The sequence below is a fragment of the Myripristis murdjan genome, chromosome 21 (genome assembly GCF_902150065.1).
Source record: "Myripristis murdjan chromosome 21, fMyrMur1.1, whole genome shotgun sequence".
NCBI classification, from domain to species: Eukaryota; Metazoa; Chordata; class Actinopteri; order Holocentriformes; family Holocentridae; genus Myripristis; species Myripristis murdjan.
This window is the reverse complement of record NC_044000.1, coordinates 24530954-24552453: the sequence shown is the minus strand read 5'-3', so window position 1 is coordinate 24552453 and position 21500 is coordinate 24530954. Positions and strand designations below refer to the sequence as shown.

The 21500-nt window shown below is 43.1% G+C and overlaps 1 protein-coding gene across 1 annotated transcript in view; it reads left to right on the top strand.

Annotated features, from left to right (window-relative positions):
- pdia5 (protein disulfide isomerase family A, member 5) overlaps positions 1-21348 on the top strand; it is a 62594-nt gene extending 41246 nt beyond the window's left edge. The window contains exons 12-17 of the mRNA XM_030081134.1: positions 2987-3057; positions 3965-4128; positions 5066-5196; positions 9076-9146; positions 17154-17288; positions 18725-21348. Coding sequence (XP_029936994.1) covers positions 2987-3057; positions 3965-4128; positions 5066-5196; positions 9076-9146; positions 17154-17288; positions 18725-18805 — 653 coding nt within the window. The 3' untranslated portion in view covers positions 18806-21348. The remainder of the gene's footprint in view (positions 1-2986; positions 3058-3964; positions 4129-5065; positions 5197-9075; positions 9147-17153; positions 17289-18724) is intronic.
- The last annotated feature ends 152 nt before the right edge of the window (positions 21349-21500 follow it).

Below are 21500 nucleotides of genomic sequence, written 5' to 3'. Positions count from 1 at the left end.
CCACAGGCGTATCTCACTGCTGTTCTGTTCCGGGAGAGGATGACCTTACAATATGCCAACATCTGACCATTATTCTCTCCAGCTTGCTGTAAAATACAATGAATACATCAGCCTTTTACCCCCTTCAGTGTTCATCAGTTTTAGCACGAATACAGCGCTGTGTGGTGAATTTGCTCGTTCTCTTGACTCCATGCTCTTCTCTCCCCCCACCCCCCCACCCCAGCTCTGAATCAGCAATATTTCACCGTGTTACTGTAACCTCCCTCTACACTGCCATCCTCCCACACACAGACGCACACCATCCCCCAAAAGCACTGGTTGTTCTGAATGCTGAGTGAGGATGATGGCACCAGCAGAGGTGATGTAGAGCGCAGGACAGACACTTGGTTTTCCCTCTAACTCATCACTTTGGAGGGTCAGACCAAGTTCTTTTAGTCTCCCTGTTAAGCCTCAGTACAATCTGCATGATCACACACTACAGTGACTCAACTGAAAGGCTGATTTTTTATTTATTTTTTTTTTTGTCATTCCTGGGGCACATCACATTTGATTTATAGCCTATGCCAGCACTGCATTGTATATCGAAAAGGGGGATTTCTGAACCATTATGACAAGGGCAATTTACCATTTTGGCAAGACACCAAGTTTGTTTCACGCTACTGTGCACAGCAGTGCTGTGTGGGTAAAAAAAAATAAATGTACATACACTGCTCATCCCTCATCAAACAGCATACTCATTACATGTAAGACAAAACATCTTGTACATTGTGTGGGACAAATATTATGTTATGTGTTTGAAAGCCATTTTGGATCCAAAAATAAAATGTTTGCCAGCTGCTCGCTGCCATGCTCACGCAATATTAAATGCACCTCAAACACGGCATTTATTCATGATGGTGGGAGCTGGTGCTATAACACTGTTGACAAGCACGACTGTGGACACACACACACACACACACACACACACACTCCTCTCTCTCTGACTGCACTCCCTTTCGATAGTGAAGCACTATGCAGACCATAAGCAAAACCAAACATTGTCATACTCATGTATTAGAGAACAGAAACATATTTGACTGATAGACGGTTTGGAGCCGTCGTGGATTTCAGCCTCTTTGAATTTCTATAAGCGTAGGGGCTTAGTTGTCCAGCGAGGATCCTTTTCTCCTTCCCTTGTGCTCTCTTCCTCAGTCTCTCTCCTTCATTCTCTCACTCCCTCTTTCCCTTTTACCCCTTTTATACTGAGCTACAGTCTCACCACCATGCAGGACTGGAGCTCTGTGTAAATACGTTAAGTGGCGTGTCAGTCCCTCAACCCTGCAACAGTTCTGGGTAATTATGAGCATCAGCTGTGATTGGCAGATATATAAATGAGTCATCTGCTAATTTGCGACACGTGCGGATGTGAAGACGCAAGACGTGCTCTACGATTTAGATAGGCATTCCTAACCCTGGTGTAACTTCAGCATATGTACAGTAATATGATAAATTACCAATAAATCAGCACATTTTGGATCAGAGTCTGATTTACATTTGCTGTAATGAGAGACAACTGGGGCAGAGCATGGGAGAAAACACCGTGTTTCAGTCGCTTTGGAAACGTGTGACACCGTTAAACGTGGAGGTGGAAGACGCGTCCCGACGTCCACACTTGTGGTCCTTGTACTTTGCCAAGTGGCCACTTTAATTGCGTATTTCGAGGACCTGGCCTAAGTGTGTATATATAGGCATGAGGACTACAAGTGTTTAGAGGGTTTTTTTTTAACACACAGTGGGACACCCTTGGTTAAAGGCAGATGTTTGCAGTTGCAGCAGCAGCTACTGGAGTCTATGACCCAAGAATGGCATAAAGAGGATGCATTTTCTACATAAATAATGCAAATTAAAGGGCCCAATTAGCAATCAAAATATTAAAACATCAGGGTCAGCCGAAATCATGAATATTTACACTATTAGATAAGCTGATAAAGACTTAAATTGTGCAGGAATGTTTTCTTGTCTGTGATCTTAACTGCAATTCCTTCTTTCCTGCATACAAGCTCCTGATGAATGATGAGACACGCTTAGCTCTACATACGACTCCAAAGTGGTATTAGGTCTTAGGTTTCATTAAGTCTGGATTAAGTGTACCTTCATTCAGATCTGTGGCAGTCGTGCACACTTACTCGGTGGCATATAGATGGATGCTCTAGACTGCAGGACCACGTGTTGCGGTATCAGGATAAACCCACAATATGCAGTCCGGGAATTCTGCTAATGTAAATAGTCACTTTTTTCATAGATCATTCTGGGTAAACACAAACCAAAACAAAACAAAAAGAGTTAAACCCACGTGCTTGTTGTAAAAGGGGTGTTTCTTTCATTTTCTAGTATTTTCAGTCTTACTCATCACTCACTCCTCACATCCTTCTCTCAGATGTCACTGTGTTTCTCGCTCTTGCACACTTAGTCAGACACACACCCATCCCCAGGGGTGAAACGTACACTGACCCATCAGACATGACTCAACCTTCCGGACAAACATGACAGATTTTGCCTGTCATCTTGTCGTTTTGCTTATAGTTTTGACCTCATAGTATGGCGGCGTTAAACCAACAACATAACGGGGTGAGACACTGCTCTGACTTTCGTGTTGCCAAGTCTGGCTGACTTTTAAAGTGCTGGCCCCCATTAACTGTTTTGAGCATCCTCCGTCCTAAATGGAGCTTTAAAACCAGAAAAATTGCAGCACATTATTTTGACACCCCGATTAGCCGAGTCAGCTCGGAGACGGTAATGTGCAAAGAGGTATGTAATGTTTTGCAAAGATCGAATTGCACAATTAAGGCTCTCACTGTTGGTTTTATGGAAGTCATTTCCTCCGCAATATATTGTTATTTCTCATTTGTATGTTCCGCATGAGTGAGAGCCTGAGCCCTGCGTCTGCCACGTTTGCTCTCGGTGACTCACACAGTTTGTGCGTATGTGTTTATGTCAAATCCTGCAGGGTGTGGCCACTGTAAGAAGATGAAGCCAGAGTATGATGAAGCTGCTGAAATACTCAATAAGGGCGCAGATGTAAGTTACATGATGTTTGTGTAGAGTACATGTGTTGCATATATGCATGTGTGGATCTGTGTGTTTTGAGTGTGCACCCTTGCAGGCTCATCTTTGCAGCATTTTAGCATCTTCTTCTTTTCTCACACACTTCCATGCACACATCATTTACCTATGTGGCGCCTCAACTCCATAGCATAATAATCCCACCACTTGACCTCGAGGTTCCTCGCTAATGTGGGAGACATGCTGGTCAGCGTGTCCTGCAGCCCAGCTCCCTATGTGTTTCTGATTAGTGGGGTGTGTTCCTCACCTCTCCTCCCCTTTTCTGTCCTCTATGATAATCTAGCACTCCCCAGCCAGGGGCAGGGCCTATAAAACTCAGCCTTGTGATTGTAGCAATTATCTCATCCACGAGTGCCCTTCCCCCCCGCCCCCCTGAGCCTGAGGCTTGGACCTGCTCCTTGTGGCTCCCTGCCCAGCGCTGGAGGTCAATGGGAAGAGCCTGGCCATTATCTAATATGGATGTACTGGAGCCTGTTTCACCCTGAGCTCACAAGACCCATCAAATCATTTATTTTTCTCTTCCTTGCTTCTCTGCTAGTGTTACTAAAGCACTCCATTTATATGCACAAAAAGCTTTGTGGCCTTTTTTTGCTACGCTTGAACTTGGATTATTCTCAATGCTTTGTGGAAATAGGGTTTAATTGGCATTAAGTGGCATAATGTAATGGGTAATTTAAAGGGATCTACAATAATGGCCCTACAGGGCTAAACAGACTCTATACAGTGTATGCATTCATCAAGGTTGCATGCCATGTGCACAGTGGAATGTGAGCAGATGTGCACGTTTCCACACTTTCACGTGTTCTAATGCAGCATCCAGTGCTGACTGACTGATGGCTTAACATCCTCGTTTTCCCATCAGAGTCCAGGTGTGTTAGCAGCAGTCGACGCCACAATACACAAATCAGCGGGGGAGCGCTTCAAGATCTCCGGCTTCCCCACCGTTAAGTATTTTGAGAAGGGGGAGGAGAAGTACACCCTCCCCCAGCTCCGCAGCAAGGACAAGATCATCGAGTTCATGCACAAGTAAGTCACATGCTCAACACATCGCTCGATCCCCGCTGTACCTGCGGCCCAACATACCTGGACAGGATTAGTGTGTTTTAGTCCCAAACAAACTTGATCTCGGGGACATTCGTCTGCTTCAGAGCTAAAACTTATTCTACAGCGCCCTCTTGGACTTCATAAATCCTGAATTTCAGCCCCCTCTCACCCTGCTCTTGCCCTCTGCACCATAATCGCTGATGTGCAGCATCAATCAGCTGCCAAGGTGATATTTTTTAACTACCTCCCAGCATAATAGATTGACCCTTGGAAGGGTCATTGTGAAAGGTAATGGACCTGTGATTACATCAGTATGGCTACGGCTATTAGAGGCTCCATAAAGGCAAAAGCAGGGACCAGAGGTTACTAGAGGTCAGTTTTTATAAGGTTGACATAAAGTGACAGACGCCAACATCTCACTACTGTGTAGCATACACATGCACAAGTTGCCAGATTGCTTTTTCCCTTTTTTTTTTAAATTAATTTTAGCCTGATGTGATATGAAATGCTTTGAATCAAATAATTCATGATTATAGAAAATAACTAATATTGTGGTGATTGAACAGAATACTTGATTTGCAAGTTTTTTTTGTCATATTTTTTTAAATAAACAAATTTGAAAGAATTCTGTTGATAGTCTAATTATTGCATGTGTTGTGCTGTATAGTCATTTAATGTATAAAAATGTGTCGCTATAAGTTCCGTATCAAATTGTTGATTTCAAACTCAAATTTAATTGAATCATCCATAAAAGAAAACTGGTCTCAAATTGAATTGTCATCCAGTGAACTGTGAATCAAATTGTTAAGACAAAGATTTACACCTCTATGATTAAAGATTTCGTATAGCTTCAAACTGAAAGTGAATGGTATTTTTGTCATACAGTATACATAATAAATATCATTTTTGATATTTCCAGTCCACAGGCGCCCCCTCCACCAGAGCAGTCCTGGGAGGAAAAGCCTTCCAGTGTCAGCCATCTTGGCTCAGAGGACTTCAGAGAGGCGCTGAAGAAGAAGAAACATGCTCTGGTCATGTTCTACGCCCCCTGTAAGAAACACGGCACCTGCAACAACATTTAACACCTGTAATGTAATGAAAAAAATATGTAGGAGGTCATCGTTTCCACAGATCTCAGGGGTGACTTTTGCGGTCCTTTCACCTTTTGGGAGAGTTTGGCTTCTGAAAAGGAAACACCGATCCCTAGACAGCTTTCGCGTTCACAACCTGGTCAGATTCGGGCGGGTGGCTGTTTTGATCAAAATAGCCCATGCGTGTGAAATTCTTGCAATCATGTGCTATTACAGCACAGCTCTGTTGCACACGGTGTGATCATATCCTGGGTTTAAGCCAGTGCATATACGTAACTCAGTTGCCTGCCAAGCTCCAGATCAGTATATAAACCCCACCTAAGCCGCGGGGAGAGTGGGGAATGATTCAAATTACTGAGAATAGATTGGTGTATATAAAAAAAAAACAACAACAGAAAACCACCCATTACAGCACGCTGTATCAGGGTTATCGGTCAAATTGTAGACAGAAGGAATATGGAATTGCGTAGCTGCTTAATGTATACACACACACACACACACACACACACACACACACCCCTCCATGTCTGTCTTTGGTCTTTGTGTCTGATGGAGGCTTCAAAGCCAGACGGGCCACAGCGGTCAGAGTTCAGGCTGCATCGGGCCCTTTGGTGCTTTTCCTTCTACAAAGAGATGTTCCAGATGCACGGCAGGCAAAAACAACCTGCTGCTTTCTGCCACCCCCCACCCACACCCACACACACCCACCCACACACACACACACACACACACACCAAACCCCCTTTCTCCCCAGTAGCAGCACCGCATCGCCTCCCACCTCTCCCCAACTCGCTTGCAGTTGTTGTCTGATCTGCGGGGGAGCGTGAGCCTATTAGAGGATTTGCTGAGACGAAACTGTTTGCTAATACACGAGGCTGGAGAAGCTTCAGACAAAACACATTCCAGTTTCCACTTTTTTTTTTTTTCTTTTTTTTTTTTGTACAGCAAAAGGTTTTTGGGGGCGGGAGTTATTAAATTTTAGTGTCACATCTGCAGAACTGAAACTAAACGCCATCCCACCTTCTCTCTCTCTCTCTGTGTTTCTAACCGCCTCTGTCTCTCCGTTTCCTCTCCTCAGGAAATGCCGAGTTAATTGTCCTTTTGTGCAAATATTAAATTAATGGACTGCCTAACTTGCTAAATATCCATTCCCAGCCGTCTGTGTAAATGCAGCGAGCCTGTGAGCTTGTTCAAGCAGCCTAACTCGAGTCACGTCACCGTAACATGACCTGCACTTGCTCAAGACGTCCACGTGAAATGCTCCAATAAGACGGTCTATTTAAACTAACACAGCGTGCGTGTTCTCTCTGTGCCCCCCCCAAGCTGTACCTCCACCCAGCATCCTCCTGTACGCTCTCATTACAGGTCTCCAATCTTAACTCGCTCAGCTTACTCGAGTTGTTCGACTGAAACTGTGTTAATTCCTGTTGCGTTAGGAATGCAATGAATCGGTGCATTTAGTGTCACTGGAAACTACGTTCGTGTTGCTCGGCTTATTTCTCCAATTCAAGCTGCACATTTTTCACAGCGACACGCCGTGCTTTGTAGAAAAGAGAAGAATGCAGGTGGCAACAGCTACTTGACTTAAACCTGTAGCCTCTTTTGCTCTGTTTGTCACTTTCCCACCGCCTAACTGCCTCTCTCTCTCTTTTGCTCATTCCTCGCCTCTCTCAGTGTATGCGAGAGAGAAGTCAAGCTTTCTCCCGGCACCGGAGGAAAATGAGAGTGGCTGGTCTCATTACCGGCAGCAGACGTGCCTTTTAGCTGCTTTTAAGCAGTTTGGAGGACAGGGATGTGAAAAGAGCGACGTAAAAGCTGAAATATTCCCGTACATTACCACACAGTCGTACAGTACCTGGACTGTTTTTCATGTGCACTTAAATGATCCCTGCGCAATTACAAATGACCTGCTGGTTACATGGAAGAAAAATGTAACAAACGCCTCTGTGTTTTTTTTTATGTATCTTTTTTTTTTTTTTTTTGCTCAGAAGGCAGAACATTTATAAGGAATCAGTGGCCATTTATTGCCACAAGTGAAAGGGTGCTTCAGCGTGAAATAGTTTTTTGAGCCATAGCGAACGCTGGGTTAGTGCAGCAGGTCTAAAAAGGGAGCTAAATGGGAGGTTGCAGATCTTGAGTTGAGGTAAAAGCAGTGCCATCTGTGTGTTTTTGTGTGTGTTTGTGTGCTCCCAGGCATTTACAGCTGCTGCTTGCTCATGCAAAAATAAAAATACTTAATTTTAACTGCAAGCGCCATCAATCAGTGTAATTGTAGCCTTTAAAACTCTAACACACAGAAGGTGATCATTGTGCTGATACTGTTAATGACTTGCAGAAATAGAGAACAGAGCTACTCTTTTTATGAAAATGAAGAACATAAGGAGCGCGCACTAAAAGAGATGCAGACCTAAGATCTTCACCATGACATAGCTGATATCAGTGTTTCTGTAATTGGATTTTATTTCTAGTAATATTTCTCAGCTCCCACCTATGTGAGAGAACAGAAGGGGGCGAACGTCGGTTTTCTAGCACAGTTGTGCACATTGCACCTTTACCTCTAAGTGTTTTAGGACCGGAGCCTTCGATAAATTGTTTAACTTTGTCTGCTCTTTAATGTTTTTATCTCAAATATCTTAAAGATCCATGCATATTTCCGGTGTTTAAAAAAGGCTTTGATAGAGAAAACACATTTGTTCTTAATTGTTCTAAATTAACAAAATTGTATATTTTTTTCATAGATTAATTGATCGTTTGATCATTGATGTTACTAACTAATCAGTTAATGAAAAATCTGTTGCTCGAGTCAACAGGTAGCTCAGGTTTTCCTTACCCAGTCCTGATAAGTCCTGTACTTAATCTGCACTGCACCTCCACTGAGGTTTACAGTTACCCCACCACATCCCATCTAATATTTTACAACCTTCCCATTAGTCTCAGCACCAGCAGGGCAGTGGGGAAACTGGTGCTGCAGACTTGTAAAACAAACCCCCGGCTTTAAAAAATTAAAGCAACAATCTGTGACCATTTCATATCAATAAATGTCGTTTTTGCTGCTCTTTATGGCAGACTGATATAGCACAACAGGGATGCAGCCTGTAGCCTGTTCTTTAAAGCTTGTACCGCTGCACAGTGGGTGGGCTTGTCATTTTCACAATCTACATTTGTAGCAGCAGCAGCAGCAGCAAGCGCAGTTTGTTTGGGATAAACAGAAGAAGAGCCGGGTAGTTTGCATGAGCAGAAATAGCCACCATGGCTTAAGGACAAAGAATGAAGCGCCACCTACAGAAACTCAAAGTCCATCAACAGAAAATAGAGAACGCCCTGTTTGGTTGACAAGTAATCCTTTGTAAATGCCAAAATAATAAAATAAAAAGAAACACGGCTCCTGTGAATGACCACATAATTACATCGGAGAATCCGGACAGCTTGCTTGCATACAGCGGGATCGGCTTGTCCTTGTCTGCACCCAGTACAAGTGAACCCGCTGTCTGAAGGGGTGATGTGTGCGTGGCGCTACCAATCACCTAGACTTTGTTTATGACGGCAATAAAGAGATTTATTTCCTCCCATAAAATACAAGTGAGCCGTCCCTAATGTGGGGTAATGCTGTAAGGAAAAGGCCAATTGTTATGGGGCCGCATGCTTTATGTCTCCGCACATGTGTGTTTGAGATAGAGGGAGTAAATTGTGGATGGTGGTGATTGCGTTTGTCTCCGTGAATGTGTGCGTGCTTGTGCTGGAAGATCCTGTCTGGGGCACGGAGCTCGAGCTCGTGCCGTAATGTGTTGTGATGAGCCGTAATCAAATAATTTCCCATCTGTGTCGTCTCCTCTTCCAGGGTGTCCTCACTGTAAAAACGCTGTCCCCCACTTCACCACGGCTGCAGAGCTTTTCAAAGAGGACCGCAAGGTAGGTGTCTTTTTTTTTTTTTTTCCTCCTACCTCACATGCTGCATATACAGCACATACACACCCAGGCGTAATAGTGTCGTATCCCGGTTCTGGCTTTTCCCATCATGCAGATCTTATGTTTTCTAATGAGAGTGAGCAGCAAAAACCACTTGAGAGTCACATTTTTTTGCGATCCCAATCTGGACCATGAATGTATTTAAGTCCAAGTTAACTTTATTGTCATTGCACGGTGCAAAATGAGATAGCCGGCTCTCATCCCAGTTTCATAAAAACAATGAAATGAGAAACATGAAAACACAAACAATGTAAGATATGTAAGCGCAAGCACAATAATGCAGTGTGTGACTGAAAAAGTTAAATAACTGAATAAAAGTGCTGGTGCAAGTCAATAAATCTGATAAAAAAAAAAAAAAATACAACCAATAAAACAGATAAAATACAGCTAATAAAACTGATAAAATGCAGTGCGGTGTATGTGCTACAAAATCAGATCCAGAGGTATGTGACCTAAGTATGACTTTTGTTTTAACGCTCAAATAGCAGTTTTTTTTCAGCGTTGCTATGACAGCAAGTAAGCTCAAGTCAGTGAAGTCTCAGGCACGTGCTGCAAGTGGAGTACATCAGTGCAAGCGGGAGACGCGTGTGCACAAAAACAGATGTGATGTCTTTTGGTTTTTGGTAGTCTGTGCATGTTTTTGATTTTTTTTTCCAAGATTACTGTCGGTTCATATTGTTACTGGATATGAGTTACATCCCAGAGCTGATACGAGCAGTCATCAAAAAATTCAGATATGAGCAGCAATGCGGAAGTGAACCTCACGATCTGTGGTGTGATTGCAGCCGCTGATTGCCCGTGCAGCTTTCTTGCAGTTGCGCCTGTGAGCGGTGGCAACCTTTGAGGCCCTTTGGCTCCTTCCATTTCCCACTTAACTTTCCTTTCCCATGTTTCAGTTATGAATTTGACCACAGAGCTTAAGCCGTCTCGTTCCTGTCGGATCTGCTGCGCACCAGGGGCTGTCGGGGTTATTGCAGGTTCATAGACTTGAACCAAGGCACACTCATCCCTATCTTCCATCATGCATACTCCCTCATCGTCCCTCAGGACTCGTGTCCCAACACTCACTCCCACTCCTACTTTTTCCTCGTTACTGTGACGGTGGGGCTCAGTGTTTCCAAGCCTCCAGACCGACCCTTTAATGAGTGACTCACTCTCGCTCTCCCTCTCTCTCTCTGTCTATCACACACACACACACACACACAAAATATGTGGGTGCATGTCTGGCATAACTTATTTATCATCTTAAGCTGTCATTCACCATAAAAACAAAGATGTCAACTCGTCGGTGTGTGATTACCGCGATGCACCGTGATGCTTAATGTCTACCGCAGATCAGTCGCTCCAATGGCTCTCAGGCAATGCGCCGCTCTCATTTGTTTGGAATTTTTCGAAAATCAGTCGCAGATGGTGTGAAATGGTGACGTGTGCCGAGGAACTTTGTTGTTCACAGCTCCGAGGCGATCCTGAGCAACTTTTCCTTTCAGACTCCGAAACCCAGCAGGGGAGCTGGAGCCGATGTCTGTGTCGAGGTTTGCTCGTTTCGCCTCAGATGAGCCTTATTAGTGGATCCGCGGTGCATTTTCACACAAACAAAGAAGCACCATCTCCCCGCATCTCCGGCCCCGGCTCAGATGCCCCTTTTCCACTGCCGGTGCTTCTCCTCAGCTCAACCCTTGTAAGAATCAGAGTGTGTTTCCACCTGCCTGAAAGCCGAGCGAATGACAGTGTCGAGATTGTGGATTTTTGGTGTCCTTTGTCATGTATTGCAGCGCCTGTATTTTGGCTAAGAGCAGCAGTTTGAATAATACCTGCTTTCTCCAGCTCACCTCTGATTTCTTCATTGTTCGTTATATCTTCACTGGATTTCCTTGGTGAACTTTCCAACTTGTCCTTGATTCCTCTGCTGCACCATATTGCAAATCAAGTGTTAGTTCACTTTTACTTGACTTTTTCTTGTGATAATCTATCTTTGTTGTTACTGCTGCCACTTGCCTGTTTTTTTTTTTTTTTTTTTTTTTTTTTAAATGGTAGTTCAGCGACCCTGCGTTCCAAATCGCATACTTATACTTTTTACTTTTAGTATGTACTGCAGCTGCCCTTACAAAGTATGTAGTTTAGTATGAAATATGCATGCATATGCATACTATTGGGACACACTACATACATCGTCCCTGAAGTCCGGCCCTCTTGCTCACTTCCGCCGCCGTCCGTAGCGGCAAATTTGAATGTTGTTGTCAAAATGCCGGTGCTGTTTCGTACTGCGCTGTCCTCTGTCATATTTATTATCTTCTGTCTTCCTGTCGCTTCTGCTGTCACTGAGTGAGTTTTGTGCGATATGTGTGTTTTGTTGTCGTCCGTATGTGGGCGTGGCCTGTACACGTAGTGCAACGTAACGTCCGCTGCACAAAGGATTGTGGGTCAGAATGGCCAGAGCAGCATGCTGAAATCCATACTGCGAAATCTGACCGGATATAGTAGAACATCCTGGTACTCTTGGCATACTGCATCTGACATACTATGTATTGGGACACACTAAATCTTTTTTTCCCCTACTAAATAGTATGGTAGTATGAGTATTGGAACGCAGGGCTAGTGTTGACATCACTCCTCCTTGTGGCCCCTTATGTCACTGATTCCTTGGTTCTACTCCAGCAAATTAATGCATGCAGCAAAATCAGTTGTGGAGCCGCTTTCCTCAGCGGAGCACCAGTGTTTTCTCGCTGTGGAGCGGGCCTGCAGTCTGGCACCAGCTCTGGCTCTGACCTCAGTGTGAAAGGCCCAAAAGACTACTGTTCTTCAGCTGCAGAGAGACTCAGCAGTGGGTCTCCGATGCTGTTCCAGGAGCTCAGGCACGCCTTTTTCCGTCCCTTCAGTCTGACAATAAACACTGAATCGCACCAAGACATCATCGCAAAGGCTGTTTTGACTCCAATATCCTCCAATATTGCAATGCGGCTGTTGACAAGCCACCTCTCATTTTTTGGGGTTTCCCTTGGCTTTTTGGATGGCTTAGGTGCTGTGTTGCTGGTGAACATGCAGTGGAGAGTCCGCTGTGTGTGTGGGATCTGTGCGGAGTGATTAAGAGAGAGAGAGAGATTCCATGTGTGTGTTATAGCAGCTTCCCTTACATCAGTAAGGTAACTACATTCACACTGAATGCAGCACCTTACTGCAGGGTAGGATGGAAGCGTAGGCGTGTTTTTTTTTTTTTTTTTTTTCCGTTCAAGGATGTAACCACCATGGAAAAAAAAAAAATCTGAAAATAACGTCTTATTTCTCTGATTCACTGCTTTGTTCTCAATACCACCAGTCCCTCTCTTCATTCACTCTCTAGCTCACTCCTACTGCTGCAGTCTCTCTCTCTCTCTATCTCTCTATCTCTCACTTTCTCTCTCTCTCTCTCTCTCCTGTCTGAAGCCAGAGCTGACCCTACTGTGATTTTCCGGAACATTAACCGAGCCGGAGCTACCAGACTCCCACCGAAATGGCCGCATAGCTAACCTAATAATAACCTAACAACAAAGTGTGTTTATGTTGCACTAAAACACAATAAGTGAAGTATTTTGTGGGGGGAAAAAAAAAAGTGCCAGTACCACATATGACCGCGCACCACGCTGTTGAGCCACTCCAGATCACCGCAGGGGAAACTCCTTCACCATGAAAGCCCTAACATGAGCGGGTTCCTCAATACAACTTTGACCTAAACTCCTACACTCTCAGTTAGATTCATTCTGTTTGTTGCGGAGGGAGACGTGATCGGGGAAAGAGTCTGCTTATAATGAAACCTGCAAAAGCTGATGAACTCGGGAACCGTCGTGTGTAAGTAGGTTATATAATTATAGAGATTAAAGATCTCCCCGACCTCCCCTCTTTGACTCTCCCTCTCATCGTTCCTCCGGTGGCCAGTGGAGGTGTGAAGTGGTGTTTGAACAGGCCTGAATTGGAGAGAAGGGCATGCGGTTGCTTGTCCATCCTCTCTATTTATAAAGCCTTGCCCCAGTGCAGTGTGTTGTGCCAGGCTGGTGTGGATCACAGTCTATTAGCCAGCTTCGCCTCGTTTACCAAAGACAAACACAACAAGCTTAGCTCTGGCTTTGAAGACTCCCCAATTAAAACTCCAGACTCCGTGCTGTGTTAAAACTGGGAAGCTGCGCACAGTTTGTTTTGAGCTGCGTTTCTTTTTTTTCTTTTTTTTTTTTTTTTCCCCCCGATTGAACCAAATAGCAGCAAATGAAGGTGAGCACTGTCTTGAGATACTCGTTTCAACAAGCTCTCTGTTGGTACTCCAGCTGTGTTGTAACATGATTCTGTTTGCGTTTGGATGGAGGATTCGCTTAATGGAACGCTTATGCAGCGATAATTTTCTTGTTTTCTCTTCAGTCAAATGGCGAATACCTCCCCACTAATGTAACTTGCTGCATGTTTAATGCAGTGAAATGACTTATGCTGACCTGTTTTGAAACGTGTTCCTTTGTCCTGATACTATATTGTACTCCCTGTGTTATAATTAAATAAATGGCTTGTAGATATCATGATATTAGACTAGATATCATCTGAGATTTTGGATATAGTTATATTATTGATGTTGTAGTTTTTATTAAATCCTTCGTTACACCACAAGTGAACAGTTCCAGTAACAAATATTGTTATGTTGGGCTCTTTTGCTGGTTTTATTTGCATTTCAGGAAAGGGATGCAATTTTCTGAACTCATTAGACTGGTGAAACTGTTCTGTTATTTCCCTCCGCTTTCTTGGTTATCATATTCTTATTACTAATGACAGTTTATTAAAAAAAAATGTCTTGTGTGTAAATGTCCAATAGTCATCCTAACAGTGTCTTCCAAGTATCAGCACTGAGGCTGTTCAGTGAAAGATACCATGATGTATGATTTTGTTCCTGAAATGGCCAAATGCCGGCACGTATCTGTTCAACAGAAAACAGGCGTTGTTCTTCATCCTCATCCTCCTCTTCAGCGCTCGCCAGCGGGTGAAGGCCAACCTCACATTCGCTCTCATGGTGTAAAAAGCTGCGTCCGCTTGGCCTTTCGTCTCGCTATTTTTCCTTTTCCGAAGTCCGCGTCTGGCACTGCACTGCGCTGTGATTGGCTGGGAGCTACACACCCACTGCCTACACACACCTCTAGTGGGTCATAAGTGATGATGTAGAGGGATTATCTCTGTCTGAGTCTATACATTGTTTAATTCTGCCAAGAGGTAATGTGCTGCTCCTCTAAAACTTGACTGCTGGATCAATGAGATGATTTGCGGTCTGGAATAAGCTGTGCACCTTTAGAGGAACAATCCCCTATGACTTAATCTTCTGCTGCCGATTCCCAGCCAATCTGATTGATTGCATGTATGGATGCGCCGTGTGTTGGAGTGGGTAGTTACATAATGTCCCCGGTCACTGCTGTGGAAAGCACTCGACTGTTTTCACAACTCAAATAAAACGGGAAATTCACTTTGAGGACGGCGTTTGCTGCGGCACAGCTATAAAGTGCCAGGCACCCAAAGAATAGGAAGTGTTAACGCAGTTTTGTCAGCTAAATTTCTGTTGACTGTTTTCCTTTTTTTTGAGGTGGAAACTTAAGTACTGCTGAATACACACAGCTGGCAGTATGGTCCGTGAAATTATCTTGGCATGGCAGCACACTGAGGCCCACTTTAAAACACCTGATTAGCAGACCGTGGAATAGGACCAACCCTTTGTAGGTGCAAGCTACTCCTCTGATCTGCCGAAGGTCCTGTTCCCTCCCTGTCAGGCGCCTGTGTGTTCCCAGATAGCCAGTGTGCTGCTGAGGCAGACAAAGACGAGGCAGACGCTTAACAACACGGCACTCATCTCACAGTGTGTCAGCGCTTATGCAGATCCTCAACATCTGAAGTGTTTGTATTTGCTTAAGAAAAAAAAAAAAAAAAAAGCATAATTCATAATCAGGACAAGGAGTTTGGTTATTGATTCTTGGTAGGACACGCAGAGATCGCTCATCAAAGTGTCTAACACGACGCCCCTCTACATCAAATCTGTCATTTCTCCATTCAGCTCGAGTGGACAGACGGCCGGAGGGTGATTATTTGGTGGTGACAAGTTCACCGTGCGGAGCTCAGCACTCGGAGAGACGGTGACATTTGAGCTGTCCAAAAGGACACGCCGAGTGAGCCATGTATCAGCGAGGCGGCGTTTACGCCTCATTGGGGCTGCTTGTCACTAATCGATGCAGCGGCCTCGCAACATAAATCTCCTTTGTTGTTCTTATGTAGGAGTGATTGTTGTCGTTTGTTGTTTTTTTTTTTTTTTTTTTTCCTCCCACCACCCACTCCACATGGTTTAGCTGGAGAGGAATGTATCCGTCATATTTATTTATTTATTTATTTTTTTTTTTCCTTGTAACCCGGAGAGAGTAGCTGGCTGGCTAAATTTAGAGGAGCAGAATGTGTTGAGCATGACAAACAGTTTTCTCGGTGCCAAAGCAGCTGAACGCATGTAAGCAATTACCGTAAAGTGTCCGTTTTCCAGTTGATAAATATGGAGTTTGGTATTATCTGCTGTAGTGTCCATTTTCTGGGTGTATCTATTCTTTATAGTATGTGATCTACAGGAGTAATAAAGTAAAAAAAAAAAAAAAAAAATACATTAAGTGCTGTACAGTCAGTGAGGCAATAATAAATAAAAGATATTAAAGACAATCAGTGAAAATGGGAGATATGAATTAGAAACAAGGGGTACGGGAGGATAAATCTGGAGAATAAAATGAAGCCAAATCATACATTAAAAACGTCGGTAAAATAATATATAAAAATGGCTGTAAAAATGGTAGGAGGTGATTTAAAACACCGTGCGCACCGTGCCCGCCAGGCAGCCTCAGGCAGGGCGGAGAGAGAGGCTCACGGCCGGTCACCTTGCTGCGGCGCTCTTTAACGTCACATGTAAACTACTACGTTTCTCCAAAGCTAATTCCCTTCATGCTACCCACACGGCCATATGTTTCAGGGTGATATGGCGTCACGTGGAATAGATAAATAAACGTATTCCCCAGCTCTTTGTTGCGGCGTTGTGTTGCAGCACGTTGAAGATAGCTGCTCTTTTTATTGCGCTCGGCCACATCAATTCTTAAAACTCGCTTTAATGTAAAGTATTTTCCTAGTGTGGCTTTAACTCCTTCTGTTTTATTTTCCCATATCAGGATTTTACTCTTTTACTTCACTTCTATCCTTTTTTATTGTATTATGATAGCTTTTAATTCGCCTTTTAGTCCTTCAGGCCAATAATCTTCCCCAACTAATTTGTGTTGCCGAATCCAAGAATCGTTTTAAAAATTTCCTCAAGACTCATTTTAGAGATCTCTGTTGAGGATCTTTGGAAAGACTTAAGATCTATGTGTCTTCTCCATCTGTGGTCTCTCTTTTTTAATGTATTTTTTGATGTGTTTATTTTTTTTTTTATTTCCCACATGTCTTAGGCACTTTTTCTTAGATAGATCTTAAGAAAAGAAATGAAGCTGAATTTTGGAAGGGTTCCTCAGTATTTTCTTAGCAACAGTCTCATTTTCTGTACAATTTCTTTAAGTTTCCCGACTAAGAAAATTCTCAAAGTGGGGTCTGAATTAATTCCAGTAAATAAACATTATGTACTGTGTAGTCCCACTGAGGTTAGGAGACCAAATTTAAATTTTCATTAAAAAAAAAAAGCATGCTTGTTAATATTAAAGCTATATATCAGGTAGAAAAATTGGTTTGATTTGATACAAGGATACAAATCCATCGTGTTGCATCGCTAAATCCACTCAATTTATTTATTTATTTATAATTTTTTTTAATCTGAGAACTTTAATTTCATGAATGCCATTTATTTGTATTCATATTAGTGGTTAATGATGTTTTTTTTCTTGCACTCAGTTGATTCTGTCATGTTTTTTAAAGCACTCTGTGATGGTTCTTGCTCCTCAGATTGTGTACGCTGCTGTGGACTGCACCAAAGGACTGAACCATGAGCTGTGCAAGCAGGAAGGCGTGGAGGGCTACCCGACGTTCAACTACTACAACTACGGCAAGTTTGCTGAAAAATACAACGGAGATCGCGGGGTAAGTTCAGCCTGTCCCACCTACGCTCGTCCTCATTTCTTTTTCCTGACTGGCTACACTTACATGCATCAACACTTCCATGCGTAGCCTTTTTACTCAAGACACTTGGTTTTGAGTCAACATATAAAAATGTCATAACCGAGTAAGAGTTCAAATTCAAATAAAGCTGCACTCATTAAGATGCTATTTAAATTCCCATATTAAACAAATTATCATGACAACCTCTATTGGTTTTTGCTGTCTCTGCACACTGGCACAGGGTTATGGGGACATTTTGATATCAACAAAATGCATTGCAGCGAGCAATAATTCACCATCACTATGACCATTTAAATTATGGTTTCTTTCGCCTGTATTAGAAGCAATCAACTATTGAGTCAAACAGGGCAGCCGGCAGCTCCGCTTTTTAATATGTTTTCGCTGGTAGACCTTTTTATCTGTGGACGGAGCACCATAAGTGGACAGGAATATTCTGTTTAATGATTTATTCATAGCAACAGGGATGCTCAAGCGCAGGGTATCAAGGGTTCATGCAGAAGGCTTAACCTGAGAGAGACCTTCACCACGGTATGGACAACAGGCAGGATGCTCTGCATGTAAACGTGGGCAGTTTGGACCTCAGATAAAGACCAAAGAATAATGAAGAATGAAAGAGTAATAATAATAGTTTGGACTGGGGCAAGCAAATTGACCAGGGCCGGGATACACAAAATCCCTTCTCAAGTGGCTTTTTTTTTTTAATGTTTTGTTAACCTTCTTTGTGTTTCCTCCCAAGGACAACTAATATGAATACAAATAAATGGCATTCATGAAATTAAAGTTCTCAGATTAAAAAAATTATAAGTAAGTAAGTAAGTAAGTAAATAAATAAATAAATAAATAAATAAATAGAGTGGATTTAGTGATGCAACATGATGGATTTGTATCCTTGTATCAAATCAAACCAATTTTTCTACCTGATATATAGCTTTAATATTAACAAGCATGCTTTTTTTTTTTTATGAAAGTTTAAATTTGGTCTCCTAGCCTCAGTGGGACTACACAGTACATAATGTTTATTTACTGGAATTAATTCAGACCTCACTTTGAGAATTTTCTTAGTCGGGAAACTTAAAGAAATTGTACAGAAAATGAGACTGTTGCTAAGAAAATACTGAGGAACCCTTCCAAAATTCATCTTCATTTCTTTTCTTAAGATCCATCTAAATATTACCTTTGTGAATCAGGCCCCCTGGTGCTTGGCGTCATGATTTAGAGTCTGTATCCAGTTCTTAAATCCATCCTGTCAGGCCATATCACTTTAATGCTTAAGGTCAGGAATAGAAAGATTGACAGTTAAAGATAAATAAAACAGCAAATAAACAATTTGATCTCTGTTTACTTCAAGTTTTTAAAATAGAGCTTTTGTAATCATCCTCTGCTCTCCATGTCCCCAGGAGGCGGGCTTCACGGGCTTCATGCGCAGCCTCAGAGGACGGGACCAAGAGAAGGTCGGCAAGAGGAAGGAGGAGCTCTGAGGGCGGCGCCGGAGGGGGGGCGGAGCTTGTCGTTGCACTGTGACCCTTGACCCTGGCAAGGGTCCTATCAGCACTGACGTGGGAGACTTGATGACCTCAGCGAAAGGCTATTTTTTTATACCGTGGTGATCATGTTTGTAATAATACCAACAGAGTTACCTACAGTCAGACCAACCACTCGAGACTTCTTTTTCATGGATATTTTGACCCGGGGGAAAAAATACACAGACAAAACAGATGATTTTTTTTTTTTTGGTTGTTGTTGTTTGTTTGTTTTTTTTGTTTTTGTTCTTGCCCAAATACTGTGACTGCACATGTGAAAAGCTACACCCTATACTGTATCTATGCAATACTGGCCCCTGCGAAGCCCTGTGGGGGTCCGTGTGACTGCTAGAGGCCAGTGGTGGCAGGTGGTGGTGGTGGGCTTAGAGGCTGAGGCTGCGCTGTGCATGACACCACCGGGGTCCCAGTCCAGTCCAGCCAACCTCTGCTCTGTCTCTAGAAGATGAGGATGATGATTATTGATACATGGTTCCAATATTTTTGTAAAGAAACCCTCACGTCCGAAGTCCAGAACCATCCAGAATATTGCTTTGTATACTCACAGGTCAGTAGGAAAATAGCTTGTAATCAGCACTCTGAGAAAAAAACCCAAAGCCACATTTTGGAAAATGTGAACTGCTATAGTATGTGATAGGTCCACAATGATTGTTTTGTTCGTTTATTTGTGTGTGTTTTCCTCACAAGTTTATTTTTTTTTCAGCGCGGCACCACGCTCTGCCAAAAGCTGCGCCCAGGAGGGTATCGACCCAGGCCGCGCGGTCTGGGTGAAATCAAGTCAAAGGGGGGGCAATATTTTGTATGGTTCCAGGCTCTCAAAATTCCAATTTTTGTGTCGCTTAAAACTGTGGCCTTAAAGTGTCTCTCAAAAAAAATAATTCAGTCACCGGAACTGCGGACAGATGAAGCGATACGAGGCTGCAAAGCGGATGGGAATCAGAGGCCTGGTGCCTTCTGTAGTTCCCTGAAATCATGGACCAGAATGAGTCAGAGAATGAAAAAAAGAAAAAAAAAAAAAAAAGAATCAACTAATAGGTACATGAAATGCCAAAAATTACTGCGCATTCCCCTTTTGATATTTTCATGCTTCATACATATCCAAACATGAATGATTGTTTGAGGCGTCCTGTCCTTGCTGTTGTCAATATGCTTTGTGTTGCCTCTCTCCACTCTTCTGCATTCAGAATGGGATTCCATCAGTCCATTCAGCAAGAGTAGGGCTCATTTACATAAGCCGAACAAAAACACGGGAGGAGAGAAAAATATGGGGGCTAAAACATTTGCATGTTGATAATACAATCTCCAATACATGAATTTTCCCTCCATCACTTGAGGTAATCATGAATTTGGCCCAATACCCCGCGTTCCCATCTTTATTCACGCGGCGGCTGTGTAATTGTACATTGTTCAGACATGCTGGGGATAAATTGGACGTCTGGTTTACACTTAGCCTGGTTGATTCAGCCCGTTTTATGTCTGTACGCCTCTGTCCCAGCTGAACAATGCCAAGGAGCCAAGAGCATAATTTGCCTTCACTCTGGAAGAGGAAGAATTGGAGAGGCTCGCTGTTGAAATGAAGATGCTCCGGCCAGTATTGCCTCAGTCTGTGTGTCTGCCCGCCCCGCGTCGGCCTGATCTGAGCTGGAACAGGTCGGCTTGGGTTAGGCTGGACAGTGCCCCCCCCCCTCGCCCCCACCCCTGTGCATCCAAGCTTATCTAACAGGATGACTTCACAGTGAATCCAAGGTGTGACAAAGTCAATGAAGTCCCCAGACCCCCCCTCCCTCTTTCCTGGAGCCCGGCACCATCACTGATACAGGGGCCATTATCATTACCTATGTGGCGACTTTACTGCTGTGTGTTTCCAACAGCCAGGCCCAAGCCGCTATAAATATTTAAAGGCTTATCTGTAGCAGAACTTGTGTTTTATTATTCAAGACTTTGGTTTCTTTCATTATGAATAAGGTTCTCAGGGATAGCGAAACACAATTAAAGGGAACTAGTTTGTTTATAATTTGCATATATTATAAATTGCATAATTCGCCAAATTAAAGAGTGTTTACATTTGTATCCCAAGAAAGAAAAAAAAAAAAAAAAAAAAAAGAAGAGCAAAACGCATAGATTTAATCGTCCACTTAAGTTCCATGTGCTGTGTCATGGCAAGATGTGTTGAATGAATCATGTTGGGTCAATAGACTTTAATGAACCGTTTCTGGATCAAACATTAACTTTGTGATTCCTAATGGGGGCAGCTCCAAAGTGAGACTGTCCCGAATCTTCTGGCTGGCACCAAGCACTGTTTTTGTGTTCAGTGTTCAATGTGACTATTGCATTTCATGGTATGCAAAAGCAGGACTTGCTGCAACGTCGGCCGGACGAATGCTTTAAGGGGTTAGGTGTTGACATATTGCTGTAGTTACGTGTTCCGTTTCCTCTCTTGTGGCAAATCCGCTACCTTTTGTTTACTCTATCCGTTGTTTTTTTTTTGTTTTTTTTTCCCTATAGGGGCCTCCACAGTGCTATCACATGTTTAATGAATATTAATATAATGACCACCTCTGTCTTATCCCAAAGGTATCCATATTGTGTGGGAATTTGTCACACTTATGCCAAGAAGTCATTGTTGCCTTTGTTG